The 18,195-nt window shown below is 47.7% G+C and overlaps 1 protein-coding gene across 3 annotated transcripts in view; it reads right to left on the bottom strand.

Moving 5' to 3' along the window:
- Positions 1-18,195, bottom strand: part of INTU (inturned planar cell polarity protein) — a 177,554-nt gene that overhangs the window by 78,382 nt on the left and 80,977 nt on the right. For all 3 annotated transcript variants that reach the window (XM_082266659.1, XM_082266657.1, XM_082266658.1), the window contains exons 3-4: positions 15,763-15,848; positions 1,890-2,093 (exon numbers count right to left, since the gene is read on the bottom strand). In XM_082266659.1, the coding sequence (XP_082122785.1) occupies positions 1,890-2,093; positions 15,763-15,848 (290 nt within the window). The remainder of the gene's footprint in view (positions 1-1,889; positions 2,094-15,762; positions 15,849-18,195) is intronic.

The following is an 18,195-nucleotide window of genomic DNA, read 5'->3' as shown; positions in this document are numbered from 1 at the left end:
AGGAATATGAAGGTAAGCGTTCTTGAGATCAATCGTTTCTTCAGAAGAGACTCCTCCAAAGGGATATCTCCTAGCGAAATGCTTAGGTATGCCAACCATGCGTTTCGGGGAACCCCACTGACTAGTGACAATCTCGTCAAAATAGGCAGGAAAGGGAAATGCCTTAGTGACCTTGGAAGATTTGCGGTTGCCAAACTGCACCGGCATCACCGACTCAGGATTATCTGAGTCCTCCAATTTTAAAGTTTCCCACACTGACACAATTAGGGCCTCCACCAACGCTTTATCATTCGCGGCTGCGGAGGCGGATGACTCATCCTCACTATTCGAGCACTCAGTGTGCATGGACGCAGACCCAATGGGCTGACTTTCGTCCACAGCAGCCAGATCCACCTCAGAATCTGAGGAAGCAGAGGATACAGGCGAAAGCGGGGGGGGGGGGGGGCGCTTTTTGCTAGGCTTCCTTTCCAGGGCCATATCTACTTTGGATACTAGTGACTGCAGGGCTGCCATCATGGCCGCCAGGGCAGACTGAGACCCAGAGGGTCCCGCAGCTTCCATGAGTGGATCAGGTGGTGATACGCGCTCCAGAGGCTCCATAGTCAACAAAAAATTAATCGGAGCCGCGCCATGCAAAAAAAAAAAAGGGGACCCCCCCCTGCTGGGGAAGAGGAAGCGCAACCTGACACTAGAAGCCTCCGCAGCACATCACTGCACACAGACTACAAGAAAATGGCCTCCGTTAATCTCTATGGGGAAACCAAAAACATGGCCGCTGGACTAAACAAACATGACCGCCGAAGCGGGGAATACAGAATCCAAGGCAAAATGGCGGCACCACGTGGCGCTGCACGGGACCCTGGACCCTACGGAAAAAAACAGACCCCCACAGCACCCTCCCACTACTCTCAGGTCCAACACCAGACAAGCCCGCCTAACCAAATGCATCCATGTCCCCCCAAAGGGGCCAAGGGGGGGACAGGGGGTAGGTGAGGGCACCTACACAGGAGAAGCCCCGCTGTGGAGAAGGGGAAAAGGCATGAGGGGGAGGAAGGACACAGGAGGGGGGCCTATCATCCCCAGGGAGGGCCCGCGACCCCCCCAGCAATTCACAAAGAAAGGAGGGGGGACACTACTCGCCATACCACAGCACCAGGTGGGGCTACTCCCAGCAGTCCACCGCACCATCTTTGAATGGGGGTGCTGCGGCCTGAGGTATGCTGCGACTCTAATCATGACTGCGGTTGTGACCAGGGCTATGCGACCTCGCGAGGCGTTTCACTCGCCGGCCAGCCCCCGTCCAGTGGGGCTATGTCACAGCCAACCTAGCGCGAAGTGAATAGTTGGGTCGCGCTCGCAGGTCAGACTGGGAGGACCGTAAGGATCTAAAATATCCAGTGCGTTGCCCAGTCCGGCAGTTGATTGTAGTTCACACAGAAAAAGTTGTTTGTAGTACACACAGGAAAAAGTTGATTGTACTTCACACAGGAACAAAATAATAAAGAACAAGTAAAAAAATTAAATTTAAAAGTGAAAAAATGCCAGGACCGCAGATCCCAGAGAGCCAGGTCCTTACTCCTGACTAGGCAGAAAAAAACTGAGGTCCTTTATCAGAAAGTGATGGTATACCATCTGGGACTGCCTCAGTGGTGTAACCAAAAAGGTTTTACGCCTAGGCCTACTCCTAAAGAGAGCAGCATAAAGCCCAATGGTCTGAAGATATGGAGCTGTGTCTGTCAGTGAACAATAGAGAAAAAAACACTTACAGTCACCACATCTAAGGAAAGGTAAGCTGCAATACCATCAATTTTTGTTCTTGGTTCTTGTTTTGTTCTTCTTAAAAACAATTTAAATGTTAACACTACTAGCATAGCTAGTGAAAAGAATACCTCTTCTTTTGAGGTGTCGGATTCCAGCCTCATTGTGAGGTACATTGCTATATGAGGCACTCCTTGTACAACCTGCAGGTGGCTGGCATGTTCTTCACCCCAGATCAGCTTTGTTAGATGATTCATGGATGGTTGTGCCTCATAACATAAACTCTGAGGTTGGATCTGTGCACCAAACACAGTTGTTTCAAATGTCAGCTTCACCTGTCAAAACATTTTACAAGTTAGCAGTTACTTTAAAGAAAGTCTAATAATAGCACATAAAATGTAAAAACATAACACACACAAGGCTAGGACCAATCACTATATAAAATACACAAAAGAAAAATAGTACAATTTTCATAACACCTGTTCGTAAAATAAACTGGTCTTCTAAAAAATTAAAGCGGAGCTAAAGTCCGTTCTGGTGATCCAACCATTGGCTATTGTTACTGGCCACTGACGACATCTCCCCAGGCTCCTTCTGTGCCAGGTTTTCAGCCTCCTGATTGGCCGGCAGGGTTGACGTGACTCCCATGCAACAAAAACAATGCAGGTTTCTGACACGTGCGTGTGTCATATTCATTTGCATACTGACCTCTATACTTTGGGATCAATCACTCTGGTAAGCCTTTGATTTAACCAGTGTTTAGCCACTTTTGCACTAGAGAATTCTAAAGGTGAAGGAGATAACCACCCATTGTGACTGTAAGGCCTCATGCACACTGGATGTTATCAAAACTTCAGAAGAAAGCTGTAGATGTAGAAGGAGTTTTTCAGCTTTTTTGCAGTAGCGCTTTTTATCAAAACTATACTCCCACAAAAGCTTAAAACTCAGAAACCTTGATAAATGCCGAATAGCCAAATTTTTTGGCATTTTTTCAGCTTTTATCAGAGTTGGAGCATTTTTAAAGCTAAAAAAAATCCTCTCAAAACCCACTAGTTCTGGGTTTATTTTTTTCTGCCAGAAAACACCCCTGCCAAAAACTGCCTATGTGTGCATGGACACATAGGATAACACGCTGGGGAGTTTACTGGCTGTAGAAAAAAACGTCTGATGCCAAAAACAGCAGCTGTACAAAAACGTCCAGTGTGCATGAGGCCTAAACTGTAAAAATGCTCTAAATTCTGTTAAAAGCTTAAAAACACCAACAAACGCTGAAAAACTGCTAAAGCTGCAAGGAGATGTAAGAAAACTGCTTTTTGTGAATTAGTAAGTAGGAATAAGCAGTAGAAAACAACAGAGAGAGGAAATCCACAGATACTCTACGTACCTCTCCAAAAGACAGTGTAAAATAAAAGGCTGGGATGTTTCTGCCCCAAGCTGGAACAAATGTCAGTAGGCATTCCCGACCTTCCAGGGGTTGGGGCAAACATTCACTGCAAAGAAGGCTTCTGAGCAGGTCCTGTGGGCTTAGAGGTGATGGGTCTGCCATGAAAGGATAGGCCTGCAGCAGATTAGGATGACTGCAGGCAGAACAACAGATAGTACATATAGGGTAAAGGAGGCCAAATAAATAGGGAGATGCGATTGTGGATAGTGGAGCAGGAATCTCCTTCCTGTTGTAACTGCCTCAAATTATTTCTCAAGAGACTTTTCAAAAGAGCTTGCCTTCAAAAGGGCATGCCAAAAGGCACCCTTGCCAAGCTCCAAGCCATAAAATTCTGTTCCCCTTCAAAGGGGCATACCAAAAAGGCACCTTTGCCAAGCTCCAAGCCATAAAATTCTGTTCCCCTTCAAAGGGGCATACCAAAAGGCACCTTTGTCAAGCTCCAAGTCATAAAATCCTGCATGTATGCACAGAAAGTAAGAATATTCTGGAGATTTGTGTTGCAACCTGCTGCGATGAAAAGACGTACAGTAGTCTTTTTTTTTTTTTTTTCTTAGCACAAACAATGGCAATGCTATGGCATAGACTGACTAAATAAGAAACGAGACATTTGTCTTGTCTATGCATTGAGAGCATCCTGGAAATTATCGGCCAGTGTAGCCCCAAAGGCATCTGGTGTGAATGACTACTAAGAAAACGAAAATACATGTCAATGAATAAAAATAATAATGAAAAAAAAAACAAAAAAAACACATACAGCCGAAGGCCCCATTTAGGTAAAAATTTAAGCCTTGGACTTCATACAGTTCTAGACTACTCTGCAGCCACCACAATGGGCCTCTTGCACAATCACTGTTCGGGAGAACTCGGATCACCTGCACCATGGCTAAACAATTATAGGTCTCCTTAGGTCTAATTTTGCCCTAAAAGGTTTTAAAACAAAATGATGCCCTGGACCCACTGCTCTGAGCAACACACCCACTGTACTCTTTTTAAAGAGGACTACTTTGTCAGTTTCTTTACATTAGAATTCAATATTCAAGACTTATGGGTTACAGAGCTGGAATGCCAAGGTGTCCCTGTAAACACACATATCTCTCTTAAACTTTGTTGGCTTCTCAGACAAAGTCTCTGTACTGAAGGTTTTACAGCTAATAATTTAGAGATATACACTGGGAACACCCAAAGGAGCTATCACAAAAATCAGATTTCTGGCTTGGACTGAGACTGATTCAGTTACCAACAATAAAATGAAGACAAAGTGAGACAAAGTAACAATTCTCTAACTCTTCCTGTCAATATGACTGCTCCACTGACAGGAAGAATGTACTGTATGTATATGCCACTACAAGGCAAGTCACTGTTCAACATTTAGTAAGACACTGTGGGGTTGATTTACTAAAACTTGAGTGAAAAATATGGAGTAGCTCTGCATAGAAACCTATCAGCTTCCAGGAGTTGTTAATTGAACAAGCTGAAGTTAGAAGCCGATTGCCTACCAATCACAGCTGAACCAGGTAATAAAATGCATTGTAAAGAAAAAGTATATAAAAACAACTGTTTAGAAAAAGAGGTTGAGCGCTCCAAATGAAAATGAGAGCTCATGTGCATACTTAAGCAAGCAACTAAAAAAGGAGCTTATAATCTCTAAGGGCTCCCATGCCGAAAAAAAAAAAAAAACTGGAGTCCTACAGCAGGAAGAAATGGTATACACTCAGGGTCTGCCCCAGGGGCGGGCGTAACCAAAAAGGTTTCCGCATAGTCCTACTCCTGAAGAGAGACAACAAAGCCCACTGGTCTGAAGAATTGAAGCTGTGTCTGTAAGTGAATGAAAGCGGGAAAAAAAAAAACGGAAAAGGAAAAAGAAAAAAGAAAACACACACTGTTACCAGCCAGTGTCCCTGATAACTGGCACACCAGTCATGTGATAACGCTGTACTGCACTGGCGACAGTATGTAAAAAATAAAAATATATATATTTTTTTTCTTAACCACTTGCCGACCGCCGCAAGTACATATACTGCGGCGGTCAGCCCCTCCTGGGCAAAGCGACGTATCGGTACGTTGCCCGCCCACGAGCCTCTAGGGGGCGAGTGCGCGCCGCTGGAGGTGCGCCCCCGCTCGTTCCCTGACATACCCGTGCGAGTGACCGGCGGCTCCGATGTCCGCCGGCCACTCACGTTCTCCCGCTGGAGAGGGAGAAAGGCAGGCGGCTAATGTAAACAAAGCTGCCTGTCATTCTCCCTGGTATAACTGCAGAGACTATACGATCCTGCTAAGTAGGATCGTATGTCTCTGTGGTTACATCACAAGCCACGCCCCTTGACAGTTAGAATCACGCCCCTAGGGACACACTTAACCCCTTGATCACTAATAAAGTTAACCCCTTCCCTGCCAGTGTCATTTTTACAGTAACAGTGCATATTTATAGCACTGATTACTGCAGCAATATCACTGGTACCCCCAAAAGTTTCAAAAATGTCAGTCAGGGGTCCGTTCTGTCCGCCGCAATGTCGCAGTCCCACAAAAAAAAAAAAAAAAAAAAAAAAAAAAAAATCACAGATCGCCGCCATTACTAGTTAAAAAACAAAAATGACAAATCTTTCCCGTAGTTAGTAAACACATTAACTTTTGCGCAAACCAATCAAAATCTGCTTATTGCGATTTTTTTTACCAAAAATATGTAGCAGAAAATAGAATTTTTGTAAAATCTTACCGTAAAATTCTTTTCTCGGAGTCCTCTGACAGTCGTCGCCGCTCTTAATTCATTACGATTGGGTAATGGCTGTGCACTCTAGGAGTAAGCTAGGCAGTTATTAAACAGTTAATAACAACAGGTTTTTTAACCAGACACACCTCTAGGGGGCTGCCCTACAGACATTATCCCTCAGCTACTTCCTGTATCTAATCAGTTTCGTAGCAAGCAGTACCGCAAGGCAAACACAACCCCATATCTATAAAAATAGACACCAGACGGCGGGGCATCGACTGTCAGAGAACTCAGAGAAAATAATTTTACGGTAAGATTTTACAAAAATTCTATTTTCTATTACGTCCTCTGAAAGTCGTTGCCGCTCTTAATTCATTACGATTGGGATGTCCCAAAGCAGTACCAAGGTGTGAGGGGTGGGTAAAAAACGCAACCATCAAGAGGTACGAAGGCCACCCTAGGCAAAAAACATTGCCCTTAAAAAAAGGAACTGGAAAAAAACCAGGACCACAAAAAACCAAAGAAGAGCCAAAAAACTCTTCAAACGACAGCCGCACTTAAAACCTTTGCAGCCAAAAGAAGCATCCGAGGATGCCAAAACATCAAGTTTGTAAAACTTTGCAAAGGTGTGCACAGACGACCAAGTCGCCGCCTTACACACCTGAGCCACAGAAGCCTGATGGCGAAAAGCCCAAGAGGCACCGATGATCCAAGTGAACTGAGCCCTTACAGGGAAAAGAGGAACCTAACCCTTAACGGAATAGGCCTGAACCACAATCTGTCTGATCCATTTTGAAATGGTTGCTGCGGATGCAGCTAAGCCCTTCCGAGTTCCCTCAGGAAGAACAAACAAGAAATCAGATTTTCTGATAGACTCCGTGACAGATAGGTAAAACCTAATGGCTCGTACCAACGCTAAAGAATGCAAGGCCACTTCTTTAGGATGCTCAGGCTTAGCACAGAGCGAAGGTAGAACAATATCTGCATTAAGGTGGAAGGAAGAGACCACCTTGGGCAAAAAAACACTAGTTTAGTCGCAAGACTACCTTGACGCTATGTAGCTCCAGGTAAGGTGAACGGCAAGACAAGGCTGCCATCTCAGACACTCTGCGAGCAGATGTGATAGCGACCAAGAAGGCAACCTTCTGGGATAAAACCGGCAGAGGAATATCTCCGACGTCCTCAAAAGGAAGTTGTTGCAAAACTGACAACACCAAATTCAAGACCCAGGAGGCACCAAAGCCTTCCTTGGGGGGAGCCAAATGACGCACCCCCTGAATGAAAGTGCGAAGCAACGGATTGGTCGCCAGGGGGGCGCTGGAAAAGGACGGCCAAAGCCGACAACTGGCCCGCAATCTTGGCCAGCGTAAACGCTGATCTACCCCTTCCTGCAGGAAGGCCAAGACCTTCGCTACTGAGAAGGCACGCGGGTGAAAACCCCGCAAATCACACCAAGTAAAATAGGCTTTCCAGGTGCGATCTAAATCGTCCCGGAAACCGCTTTCCGAGCCTTCAGCAATGCAGGGATGATCGCAGTCGGAAAAACCCCATCCCTCAGGACGTGGCTTTCAACAGCCACGCCGGTAAAGCCAGCAACCGTAAAGCAGGATGGAAGATCCGCCCTTGATATAGAAGATCGTCTCGCAACGGTAGCCACCAAGGAGGTTCGACGGCCATTTGTATGATGTCTGCGCCAGTCTGGAGCCACCAAAACCACCGAGATTTGTTCCGACGCCACTTGGCAAAGGAACCTGGATACCAGTTGAATTGGAAAGAAGTCATACATCAGTCGATACTGATGCCAAGGAATCACCAATGCGTCCGTGGCTTCCGCCAGAGGATCGCGTGTGCTGGACACAAACCTTGTCAGTTTGTTGTTCGAACGGGTCGCAAACAGATCCACATCCTGAGTCCCCCACCGGATACACAGGAGCCGGAATACTTCTGGATGTAGGGACCATTCTCCCCGGTCCAGGGCCTGGCGGCTCAGGTAGTCTGCCTGCCAATTCCCCACACGCGGAATGTGAATGGTAGAAATTGCCGGGACATGCGTTTCGGCCAAATTTTGAATCTCTATCACCTCTAAGGGCGCCCGGGCACTTTTGGTGCCCCCTTGGTGATTGATGTAAGCCACTGCCGTGGCGTTATCCGTCTGTACTCGGACCGGACAGCCTTGAAGTCGGGAAGTCCACCGGAACAAGCAAAGCTTTGTCGCTCGAAGTCCCAACACAGTCAGTGGGAGAGAGGCCTCCCCATGGACCATCAACCTTGGGCAGACAACCTGTCCAGTACTCCACCCCAGCCCAAAAAGGCTGGCATCTATGGTTACCACTGTCCATAACAGAGGCCGGAATGACCGGCCCTGAGTCAAGGCTGGCGATTGGAGCCACCACAAGGGGTATAGTCTCACTTGATGACTGAGAAAAAAATTCTCATGTCCAAGGACTGAGGAGTCCTGTCCGATCTGGCCAAGATCTCTGCTTGTAGAGATCTGGTGTGAAATTGAGCAAACGGAATGGCTTCGAAGGCCGACACCATCAGACCCAGCGACCGCATACGGGTCCGCAGGGAGGAGAGATCCCTGTCTCTGAGGGACTTGATCTCTTCCTGTAGAACCCGAAGTTAGTCCTCCGGTAGAAACACCTGAGCCCGGACAGAGTCCTGGATCATGCCCAGATACTGAATACGCACTGACGGTGTCAGAGTCGATTGTTGGAAGTTCCCGGTCCACCAAAACTCCTGAAGCATTTGGAATGTCATTGACAGATCCTGCGGCAGGGTTGCAACTGAGCTGGACCCTAACCGGAGGTAGTCCAGATAACCAAGGACAGCAATCCCCTTCAAACGCATTAAAGCTAAGACAGGGGCCAAAACTTTGGTGAAGACTCTGGGAGCCGAAGCGTGGCTAAAGGGCAACGCCACAAACTGAAAATGCTCCCCCGCTACTATGAAGCAGAGATATCCCTGGTGACCCTTGAAAATAGGGATGTGGAGATATGCATCCTGCAAGTCGATGGAGACTAGAAAGTCCCCTGGACTCAATGACGCCACTACGTCCATTCTGAACTTCTGCACCCACACCTAGCGGTGTAGGGACGTCAGATCCAGAATAAGACGCACTTTGCCCTCTTTTCTGGAGACAGTGAATAGGTTGGAGTAAAAACCCCAAAACCTGTCCTGCACAGGTACTTGTATAAGGACTCCCTGGGCGAGCATGATTTGCACCGCCCCCCCAGAGACCTTCAAGGCGGTCTGACGACAACCTGAGCCCTGGGTACGGGTGTCCCTTCATGAAGAGGTGGATTGTGACGCCGAACCAAGTGAACTGGTCTCGGGCTTACGAAAGGACCCCTGGTTTGGTTTAAAAGAGGGACCCCGCTTGGCGCGGGACGATTTTCCCCTAGCCACCTGGGGCAAAGGAGTGCTCTTACCCCCAGCGAGCCCTGTGATTAGTTCATCCAGAGAGTCCCCAAAAAGACAACTCCCCGCATAAGGGATGTCAGTTACTTTCTTTTTTTTTTTGGAAGACTGGTCGGCCGACCAGCTATTCAACCAAGTAATGCGGCGGATTGCAAGCGCGACTGCCGACAGCCGTGCAACTAAGGGGGCCTTGTCTCCACCCACCTATCCGCCGGGTCCTTAAACACCGGGGAATCCCCCACGGTATTAAAGTGACTTTATCTAACCTGGAAACAGTGTGGTCCACCTTAGGAGCCACAGTCCAGCGAGAATCCACTGGATCCGCAAAAGGATAACGGTACTGAAATCTCTTAGGCACCACAAACATATGTTTGCTACGGCGCCATTGGTCATTCACTGTTTCGTGAAACTCCTCGGGACAAGGAAAAACCTGACCCGATTTTTGGGCTTTGCGGGTCCCGAAGGAAACACGCTTACCCGACGGGGGGCTCATCATCCAAATTTAACGTTTCCTTAACAGAGCTGATATGTGCGTCCACCGCAGCGCGGTCCCGCGCTGACCCAGAGGACAAATCCTCCTCCTCCACATCCGACTGAGAGGACAGGGACCACTCAGGAGGGACGTTGTCCGTGGCAATCAAATCTGGCTCTGAATCAGAAGACTGAGAGGGCATAGGCTGTTTTTTTAGAAACCCGGTCAGACATCAGCAAATCCCCTTTTGACGCTAAAGTCGCAAGTACAGCACATATAGAGACTTATGGAGGCGGATTCAGGAGTACCTGAACCACCCACCAGGTCTGGTGGGAATTTGCTATCCTAGGTCTCCATAATAGCAATACACAATTTAAGTGACGCTGGCCCTTTAAATCGGCGATTCCCACGGCCCCCACCGCAAATGGAGACCTTGTCCCTTGCTACAGGAATCTGTAAAAATTAGTGCTAGCAGGAATCCAGGCCAGAGAAACCAGTAAAAATCCCCCCACAGTGTGTTATACTTGCCCGCGCTGCTGAGGATCTGAAGGGAAGAAAGAGGAAGTGACCTCACGCCCCCCTAGAGGCAAAGCCAGCCCTGAGCCACAAGAAAATGGTTGCCAATAGAAGTCTATGGGAGAAAAGCCCTGGGAAAATGGCTGCTGCCCACAAAGGACATCATGTCCACACTAAAGATGGCGCGCCCCATCGGCGCCAAAAGGATGACAGAAAATGGCTGCTGCCCACATTATGAGGCTGAACAGCCTGCCCACACCCAAAATGGCGGCCGCGTGGATTAGCGCTAATTGCGGCCCCAAAACACCATGCACTGGCCCCCACAGAGCATCACAAGCACCCCTGGGACGTAGGAGACCCCCGCACCGCGGTCAAACCGCAACAGCGCCCCCGCAGGGACAGGGAAGGGACACACAGGGGCCGCACCTACAGCCATGAGGGGGATATCACAGAACCCTTACCTGAACTGTCATCCCCAAACAGAGGGCCTACATACACACCCCAACAAACATCGTTCAGAGACAGAGGGGTAGTCATGGTATTCACCGGTCCAGCGAACGTGGGCACCGCTCTGCGACAGGAAACCTCCCACCCTGAGTGGGGGTGCCGTCAGCCGAAGGGGACACTAGCAACACACGGGAGTACCGCAGTTGAGACATCCCAGCAAAGATAGCAACATCGCAGGCTCATCCCTGACACCAGGGACACTGTCGTTTGCGAGGCCTGGGCGTACCAATAACCTGCTAACGCTCGATGGCAGGCTGGGAGTCTATAATAACCAGTGCGAGTCCCAGCTCTGCAAACGCTGTAGTCTTCTAAAGTCTGACTAACTTAGCGAAGGAGAAAATAAAAAGCTATCTTTCTAAAAGAAAAACACTTTTGTAGAGAGAAAACATAAAAAAGAAGAAAAAAGCTGAGCCCTAAGTCTCAGCCAGGGAAACCCAGCCTACTCCTGAGCTAGGCAGCAGAAAACTGATTAGATACAGGAAGTAGCTGAGGGATAATGTCTGTAGGACAGCCCCCTAGAGGTGTGTCTGGTTAAAAAACCTGTTATTAACTGTTCAATAACTGCCTAGCTTACTCCTAGAGTGCACAGCCATTACCCAATCGTAATGAATTAAGAGCAGCGACGACTGTCAGAGGACGTAAGAGAAAACAAATTGGCCTAAAATGTTTAAAAATTTCGATTTTTACATTTTTTTTTTTTTTATAGAAAATGTGAAAAATATTGTTATTTTTTCAAAAATTGTCGCACTTTTTTGTTTATAGGGGCAAAAAGTAAAAATCGCACAGGTGATCAAATACCACCAAAAGAAAGCTCTATTTGTGGGAAAAAAAGGACAACAATTTAATTTGGGTACAGCGTCGCACGCGCAATTCTCCGTTAAAGTCACGCAATGCCGAATCGCAAAATAGGCCCTGGTCTTTGAGCAGCCAAATCCTCCGGGGCTTAAGTGGTTAATATTGGTCATAACATTTTGTAAATAAGTAATTTTTCTCCTTCACTGATGTGCGCTGATGAGGTGGCACTTACGGGCACTGATGAGGCGGCACTTGCCAGAGGAACCCGTGATCTCGCCACAAACTTCGGTATCCTCCTGTGGAGCCGAACCTGCTAAAGGAGCTGCACTTAAGAATTGCCTTGAAGGTGGATACCACCAGACTCAGTTCTCTCTCCCAATTTGCATACTAAAATTTGTCCAGAAGAAAGTCCACCCTGGTAAGAATTAAAATCAGACCTAGGTTATTCAATTGCCTGGACAGAGATAGGGGGACTTTCGGTAGTTCGGACATTACTTGAACTTTTGCCAGAATTAAATCCGCACAAGGAGACTCAAGACCTAAAAAACCTGAAAAGAACAAACTTTGCTCACCTTTCTGGGTACCCCCAAAACAAACATTTCCTGGATCTCCTTGATGCTCACAAAAGAAGTCCACCGGGCCGGAAACCAGCAAAGATGTCCCCCTGCCCCAATTATGGGTGAGGGCCGACCTTCATGTTGAAGGGGTCTTGTCTGCAGGTCCAGAGAAGCTAGCTCTAGGCTTACCAGACCAAGGTTGCTTGGAACCTCCCGGGGAAGATTTGAAAGATGCGTTTCCCTTATTTTCCATCCTAGAAGCACAAAATAATTTTCTATGGGCTGAGAAGGAGGGCCCCTGTCTGCGACGAGGCTCCTTCCCTTTCCTGGATTGTGGCAGGAAGGTACTCTTCCCCCCGTGATACCCTTAATGATGTCATCCAGGGTAGCCCCAAACAGGCAATCGTCTTAAAAGGGCAGATCAATGAGAGCTTTCTTGTAGGTTTGGTCTGAGGACCAATTCTTAAGCCACAGCACGCACCTAATCACCACCACTGAAACAGAAAGTTTAGACAGCACAGGAGCTGTATCCAAAGCTGCATTACAAATAAACTGCGGCCCATGAACCAACTGGTCTGCTAAATCAATGTAAGCAGCGGGGACCTGCTCACCCCCCAGGGCCTGGCGCAAAAACTTGGCCCATTCAGTTAAGGTCTGAGACACCAGGGATGACTCAGACAGGCCGCAATGCCGAACCAGCCATAGTAAACATGCTGTGTTCCACATCCTCCTCTTTCCTGTCAGGCGGGTCCTTAAAGGAAGGGGATTCCTCTACTGAAATCATGGTTGCCTTATTCAACTTGAAAACAGGAGGGTCCACCACTGCTGGACTAGTCCACTTTTTTTTGACTCCTCTTCAAAAGGGTAACGCACAGCAAAACCTTTGGGGATCACAAAGGGTAATTTTGGTTGTTTCCATTCCTTACAGGAAAACCTGTCAAAAAAAGGAATATAAGGAAACACCTTTGGAGTACGAGACGACTTATGCTTACCAACAGTCACAGCCTCCATTTTTAAAAGTCTCACGCACTGCAGTGATAAGTGCGTCTACCAGCTCTTTTTAATTCGCTGCTGTGACCATGGAGGAATCATGGGATGGATCTAGGGGTGTGATATTAAGTTCCCCTGGATGGGCCGCGTCCTCTGCGGCATCAGGCTCAGAATCAGATGAGAAACTGAGCAGGGGAAGCTTCCTCCTGGGCCTTTGCCTACACGCCACTTCCACCAGGGACAATAAGGACTGCAGGACCATCAGTGCAACCATGGGAAAGCTGGGGTTCCAAGGAACCTGCCACATCTATGAGGGGGTCAGTGGGGGAGATGTGACCCTGAGGCTCCATAAGGAAAGGAAGACCTTCCAATACAAAAATGATCTTTTGACACCACTAAAGGATCCCCTCAAGGCTCAGGGTACCTATCAGCAGAGAGAAAAATAACAGGGACCCCCAAGGACTCACCCTACCGACTAGAGGAGAGTCGAAAATTTGAACCCAGCATCATTATGGACGCCATCCCTGTTCATATGACCTGGGCACAGGAAGACGAAACTGAGTAAGAACAGGAGGAGCTTCGGAATCCCCACGAGGCTTCGGTCATCTCCAGTTTCTTCCAAACTAAGGGAAAATGGCCCGTGACATCATCAAGCTACACAAACATTGCCACCCACCGGAAACCAGCCAGACTAAGGGAAAATAGCCCCCATGACCTCGGGCTACACAAACATGGCCACCAACCTGAGACCAGCCAGACTAAGGGAAAATGGCCACCATCAGCTACAAAAGCTGAAGCATGCTGCCAGGATCTTCCCTGCGCCCTCTTCAACACTGAACCCCCTGCAAGGGGACCCCACCACCCCGAAGGTAGGACACATTAGGGGAGACTCTGCTGCGCACTCTGCACTGGGACCTTCCTGCACTATACCCACACTGCAAACAGTAACGCATGCACCTAGGGGTCTCCTACACTGGGACCCCTCCAGACTACCAGGGCAGGACTCGCACTATCCCAGGACCCTTACAGAATGGGGATAGCTGGGGAGACCCCAGGGGTTTCCGCTGCATTCTCTGCCCTGGGACCCCCACCAGACTCAAGGTCCAGGCAGGGGGGAAAGGGAGTGGGGGAAGCCCAGCTCACTATTTAAGGATGGGAGGAGGGAATCTGCAGGCAGGTCCAACTGTCCCTGCAATTTAATCACGTTCACCCCAAAAATAAAAACACCAAAAAGGTGAGGGGGGGGGGACTGTACTTACCCTTCCATGGTGCGGGTAACGCTTCAGACAGAATCCTCGCAACCGAAGTAGGGGAGCTGTCGGCCAAGGGACCGCTGCAACTCAGACCCAAGCCCGGTCATATGCGACATTGCAAGACGTTTAACTTACGGGCATTGCAAGACGTTTAACTCATGTCGCAGCTGACCTAGCGCGTAGCTGCGATCTGCATGTGCTCGCTGGCTAGGCTGAGGGGACCACTGAATCTAGATTATCCAGCCCATTGCCCAGCCCTGCAGTTGATTGTAGATCTCTCAAGAGAAAAAACAAAAAAAGATGTAAGGAAGGAGAAAAAATTGCGGAAATGAAGGAAAATGTGTTTTATTTTTTAAAAAAAATGTGTCTTTTTTTGTTTATTTAGCAAACAATAAAAGACCCAGTGGTGATTAAATACTACCAAAAGAAAGCTCAATTTGTGTGAAAAAAAAAAAAAAAAAAAATCATATGGGTACAGTGTTGCATGATTGTACAATTGTCATTCAAATTGCGACATCGCTGAAAGCTGAAAATCAGCCTGGGCAGGAACAGGGGTAAAAGTGCCTGGTATTGAATTGGTTAATATGAGTTAAAGAGGTTGTAAACCGAGAAAAAAATTTTTTCTCTTCTTTACATCCTGAAAGAGAAACCCATAATGAGCTAGTATGCATCGCATAGTAGCTCATTATGAAATACTTACCTCAGAACGAGCCCCCGCCGTGCCGTCCGCTTACCTGTATGACGGGCGACATGTATAGTCGCCCGTCTTCCGGGATCGCGGCATCCGGCCATCTGATTGGCCGGAGCCGCGGTGACGTCACTCCCGCGCACGCGCGCGGGAGCCGACGGTCACGGCACGGGGCTCTGAAGGAACGGCACGATCTGCCGTTCCTTCAGAGCGCATGCGCCAGTGACGTCACTGGCTGCATTAAAGGTAAATATCTCCTAAACGGTACATGTTTAGGAGATATTTACAGTACCTATAGGTAAGCCTTAATATAGGCTTACCTATAGGTACAACTTCCTGAGGAGGGTTTACTTCCTCTTTAACTTTATTTTTGAACACACATTTTTGCATTATTCACTACAGAAATATTAGTTTTGCGCACCTTTCTAGATTTTCATAATTCCTGTGTGTCCGGAATATAGGTTGCTGCATTTTTTGGTGTTTAAAGCTAGATTGATGCCTTGCCACTCCAGTCTCCAAAGGATATAAGAATCTGGTGCATGTCTCAAGCCACCAGTATTAAACCAAAAATACGATATCACATAATTTACAAGATTTATACAAGGTTTATTCCAGTTCTATGGTTATTTCCGACAAAAAAGTGTGGTGAAATTACCTGCATGGGTCCTGGTATACAAGATAAAACTCTTTCAATGTTTTCTGCAGTGACTTCCACATCATTAACTGCAATTAGCGTATCGCCTGTCAAAAAGGAAAAAATAAACAGTAAAAATGTAAGCAATAAGACCCAGTGTTTATCCCTGCTAAGTATGTTCACCATTCTCCACAATTAGAATTGATCAGTAATCTACATTTAGATGGTCATAGCTAGAACTGCATTCGGAGGTTGGAAAGTTGTCATTTTCGCACAGATTACTTCGTCATGAACCTGATGCTAAAGTGGATTGTGTGACATGTCAAACTTCTGACTACTGGATGTAGCTGTATGTTGTCATTACCTAAGTATAACTAAAAGCAAAACTTTTTTTTTTAGATTTGGATAGAGTGAAGAAGGATTAGAAAGCTTGTCAGTTTTTATCACTGTCTGTGCCCCCATTAAGGAGATTCACCCGCTTTATTTGTCCTGTTTACTATTATCATTGAAAGTAAAGAAAAATTGGATTTTTGACTTACCGTAAAATCCATTTCTCTGATGTTCGACGGACACAGCTTCTTATCTTCTTAAGCCAACCACATCCAGGGAATGCAAAGCAATTTCCTTAGGATGTTTAGGCCTGGGACATAGGAAAGGCAACACGATGTCTTCATTCAAATGGAAATCAGAGATGACCTATGGAAGGAATGACGGACAGGGACAAAAGAACCACCTGGTTAAGGTAAAAGGAAAGGCGACGACGCCAGCTCCAACACCCTGCACGCAGCAGTAATAGCCACCAAAAAAAGGCCACCTTGACAACGTAAGCAGGGGAACATCCCTAATATTCGAAGGGAGGTTTCTGGAGAACTGACAACCAAATTGAGGTCCCAAGGTGGCAATGGAAACAGCACTGGAGGAGCCAAATGTCGAACTCCCTGGATAAAGGTACGCATCAAGGAATGTGTGGCCAATGGACATTGAAAGAAAACTGCCAAAGCCGAAACCTGGTGCTTAAAAATGGTACCCAAGGCCAGGCGCTGCTCAACCCCTCGTTGAAGGAAAAAGGGGAACCCCAAGAGACTCACACCACACAATCTACTTCTTCCAAGTACGATGGTAGATCTTCCTAGGGGTCTATTTTCTAGCCTTTAACAGTGTAGGAATCACTGATTCAGACAAAACCTCCATCACTCAGCACCTGGCTTTCCACAGCCAAGCCGATTAAGCCAGCAACTGTAAAGCAGGATGGAAGATTGGCCCTTGGGACAGCAGACCTTCCCTGAGAGGAATTCTCCAAGGATTGGCATAACAAGACTGGCAAGGCTAGTCTGGAGCCCCTAGAATGTGTTTGTGGCATCGGCCAGAGGATCCCGAGACTGCCACAAACCTCTGTACGTTCCTTGGAATGTGTACAGCAAAAAGGGCTGAAATTAATTGGCCTGCCCACCTTAGAATGCCGGCTACTTCCCGAGCCGCCAGGACACTCCTTGTGCCCCCTTGGTGATTGACAGACCACGGCTGTGGCATTGTCTGATTGAATTTTTACCGGACACCCTTAAAGAAGAATTGTCCAATGATCCAGACAAAGTCTGGTCGCTCGGAGTTCCAGTACATTAAATCGGCAGTACATAACTCTTCCAGAGTCCAGACCCCCTGAGCACAATTTGTGCTGAGGATGCCTCCCTGGCATCCGTGGGGATAACGGGCCAGTACAGGGGGACAAAGGATCTTCCCTGTCTAAGTGCTGGAGAACGAAGCCACCTCTAGAGACCGTGGATTCTTGTCCTATTGCACCAGAATCTCTTTTTCCAGAGATCTCGTGTGGAACTGTGCAAACGGAACCACCTCGAAGGTAGACACAATCAGGCCCAGGGCCCACATGCAAGCCTGGAGGGATGATCATCTGCTGGACAACAGAAGCTGAATTGCCTTCTGCAATGTCTTGAATTTTTCCAGAGGAAGAATCACTCTGGCTGAGGCTGAGTCCAGAGTCAGACCAAGATAGTCCAGATTTGTGGACTTCTTAAGGTTCAGAATACAATCGAACTCCCTCAGAGTTCGCAGAGTAATCTCCAAGTTGTCCATCAGTGCAGTCAGAGGCTCCGCTTGCAGAAAAAGATTGTCCAGGTACCCCAGTACCATGATCCCCCGCTGACGCAACAATGCTAGCACCGGGGCCAACACTTTTGTGAAGACCCGAGGAGCGGAGGTGAGACCAAAGGGTAACGCCACAAATTGATAATGCTCCTCGCCCGCAGAAGAATCGCTGATGACCGGCACATATTGGAGTGTAGAATGTGAAGGTAGGCGTCCTTCATGTCAATAGAAGTGAGAAGATCCCCCTGATGTAGGGACGCCACTACCGTGGGAATGGACTCCATTCGGAACGCATGTACCTATACAAAGCAGTGTAGCGCCTTGAGGTCCAGAACTGGATGTACCCTGCCTTCC

This window comes from Pelophylax lessonae (genome assembly GCF_965119305.1).
Source record: "Pelophylax lessonae genome assembly, chromosome: 1".
NCBI classification, from domain to species: Eukaryota; Metazoa; Chordata; class Amphibia; order Anura; family Ranidae; genus Pelophylax; species Pelophylax lessonae.
Note: the sequence above shows the minus strand (reverse complement) of the source record. Positions and strands in the feature narration are given on the sequence as shown.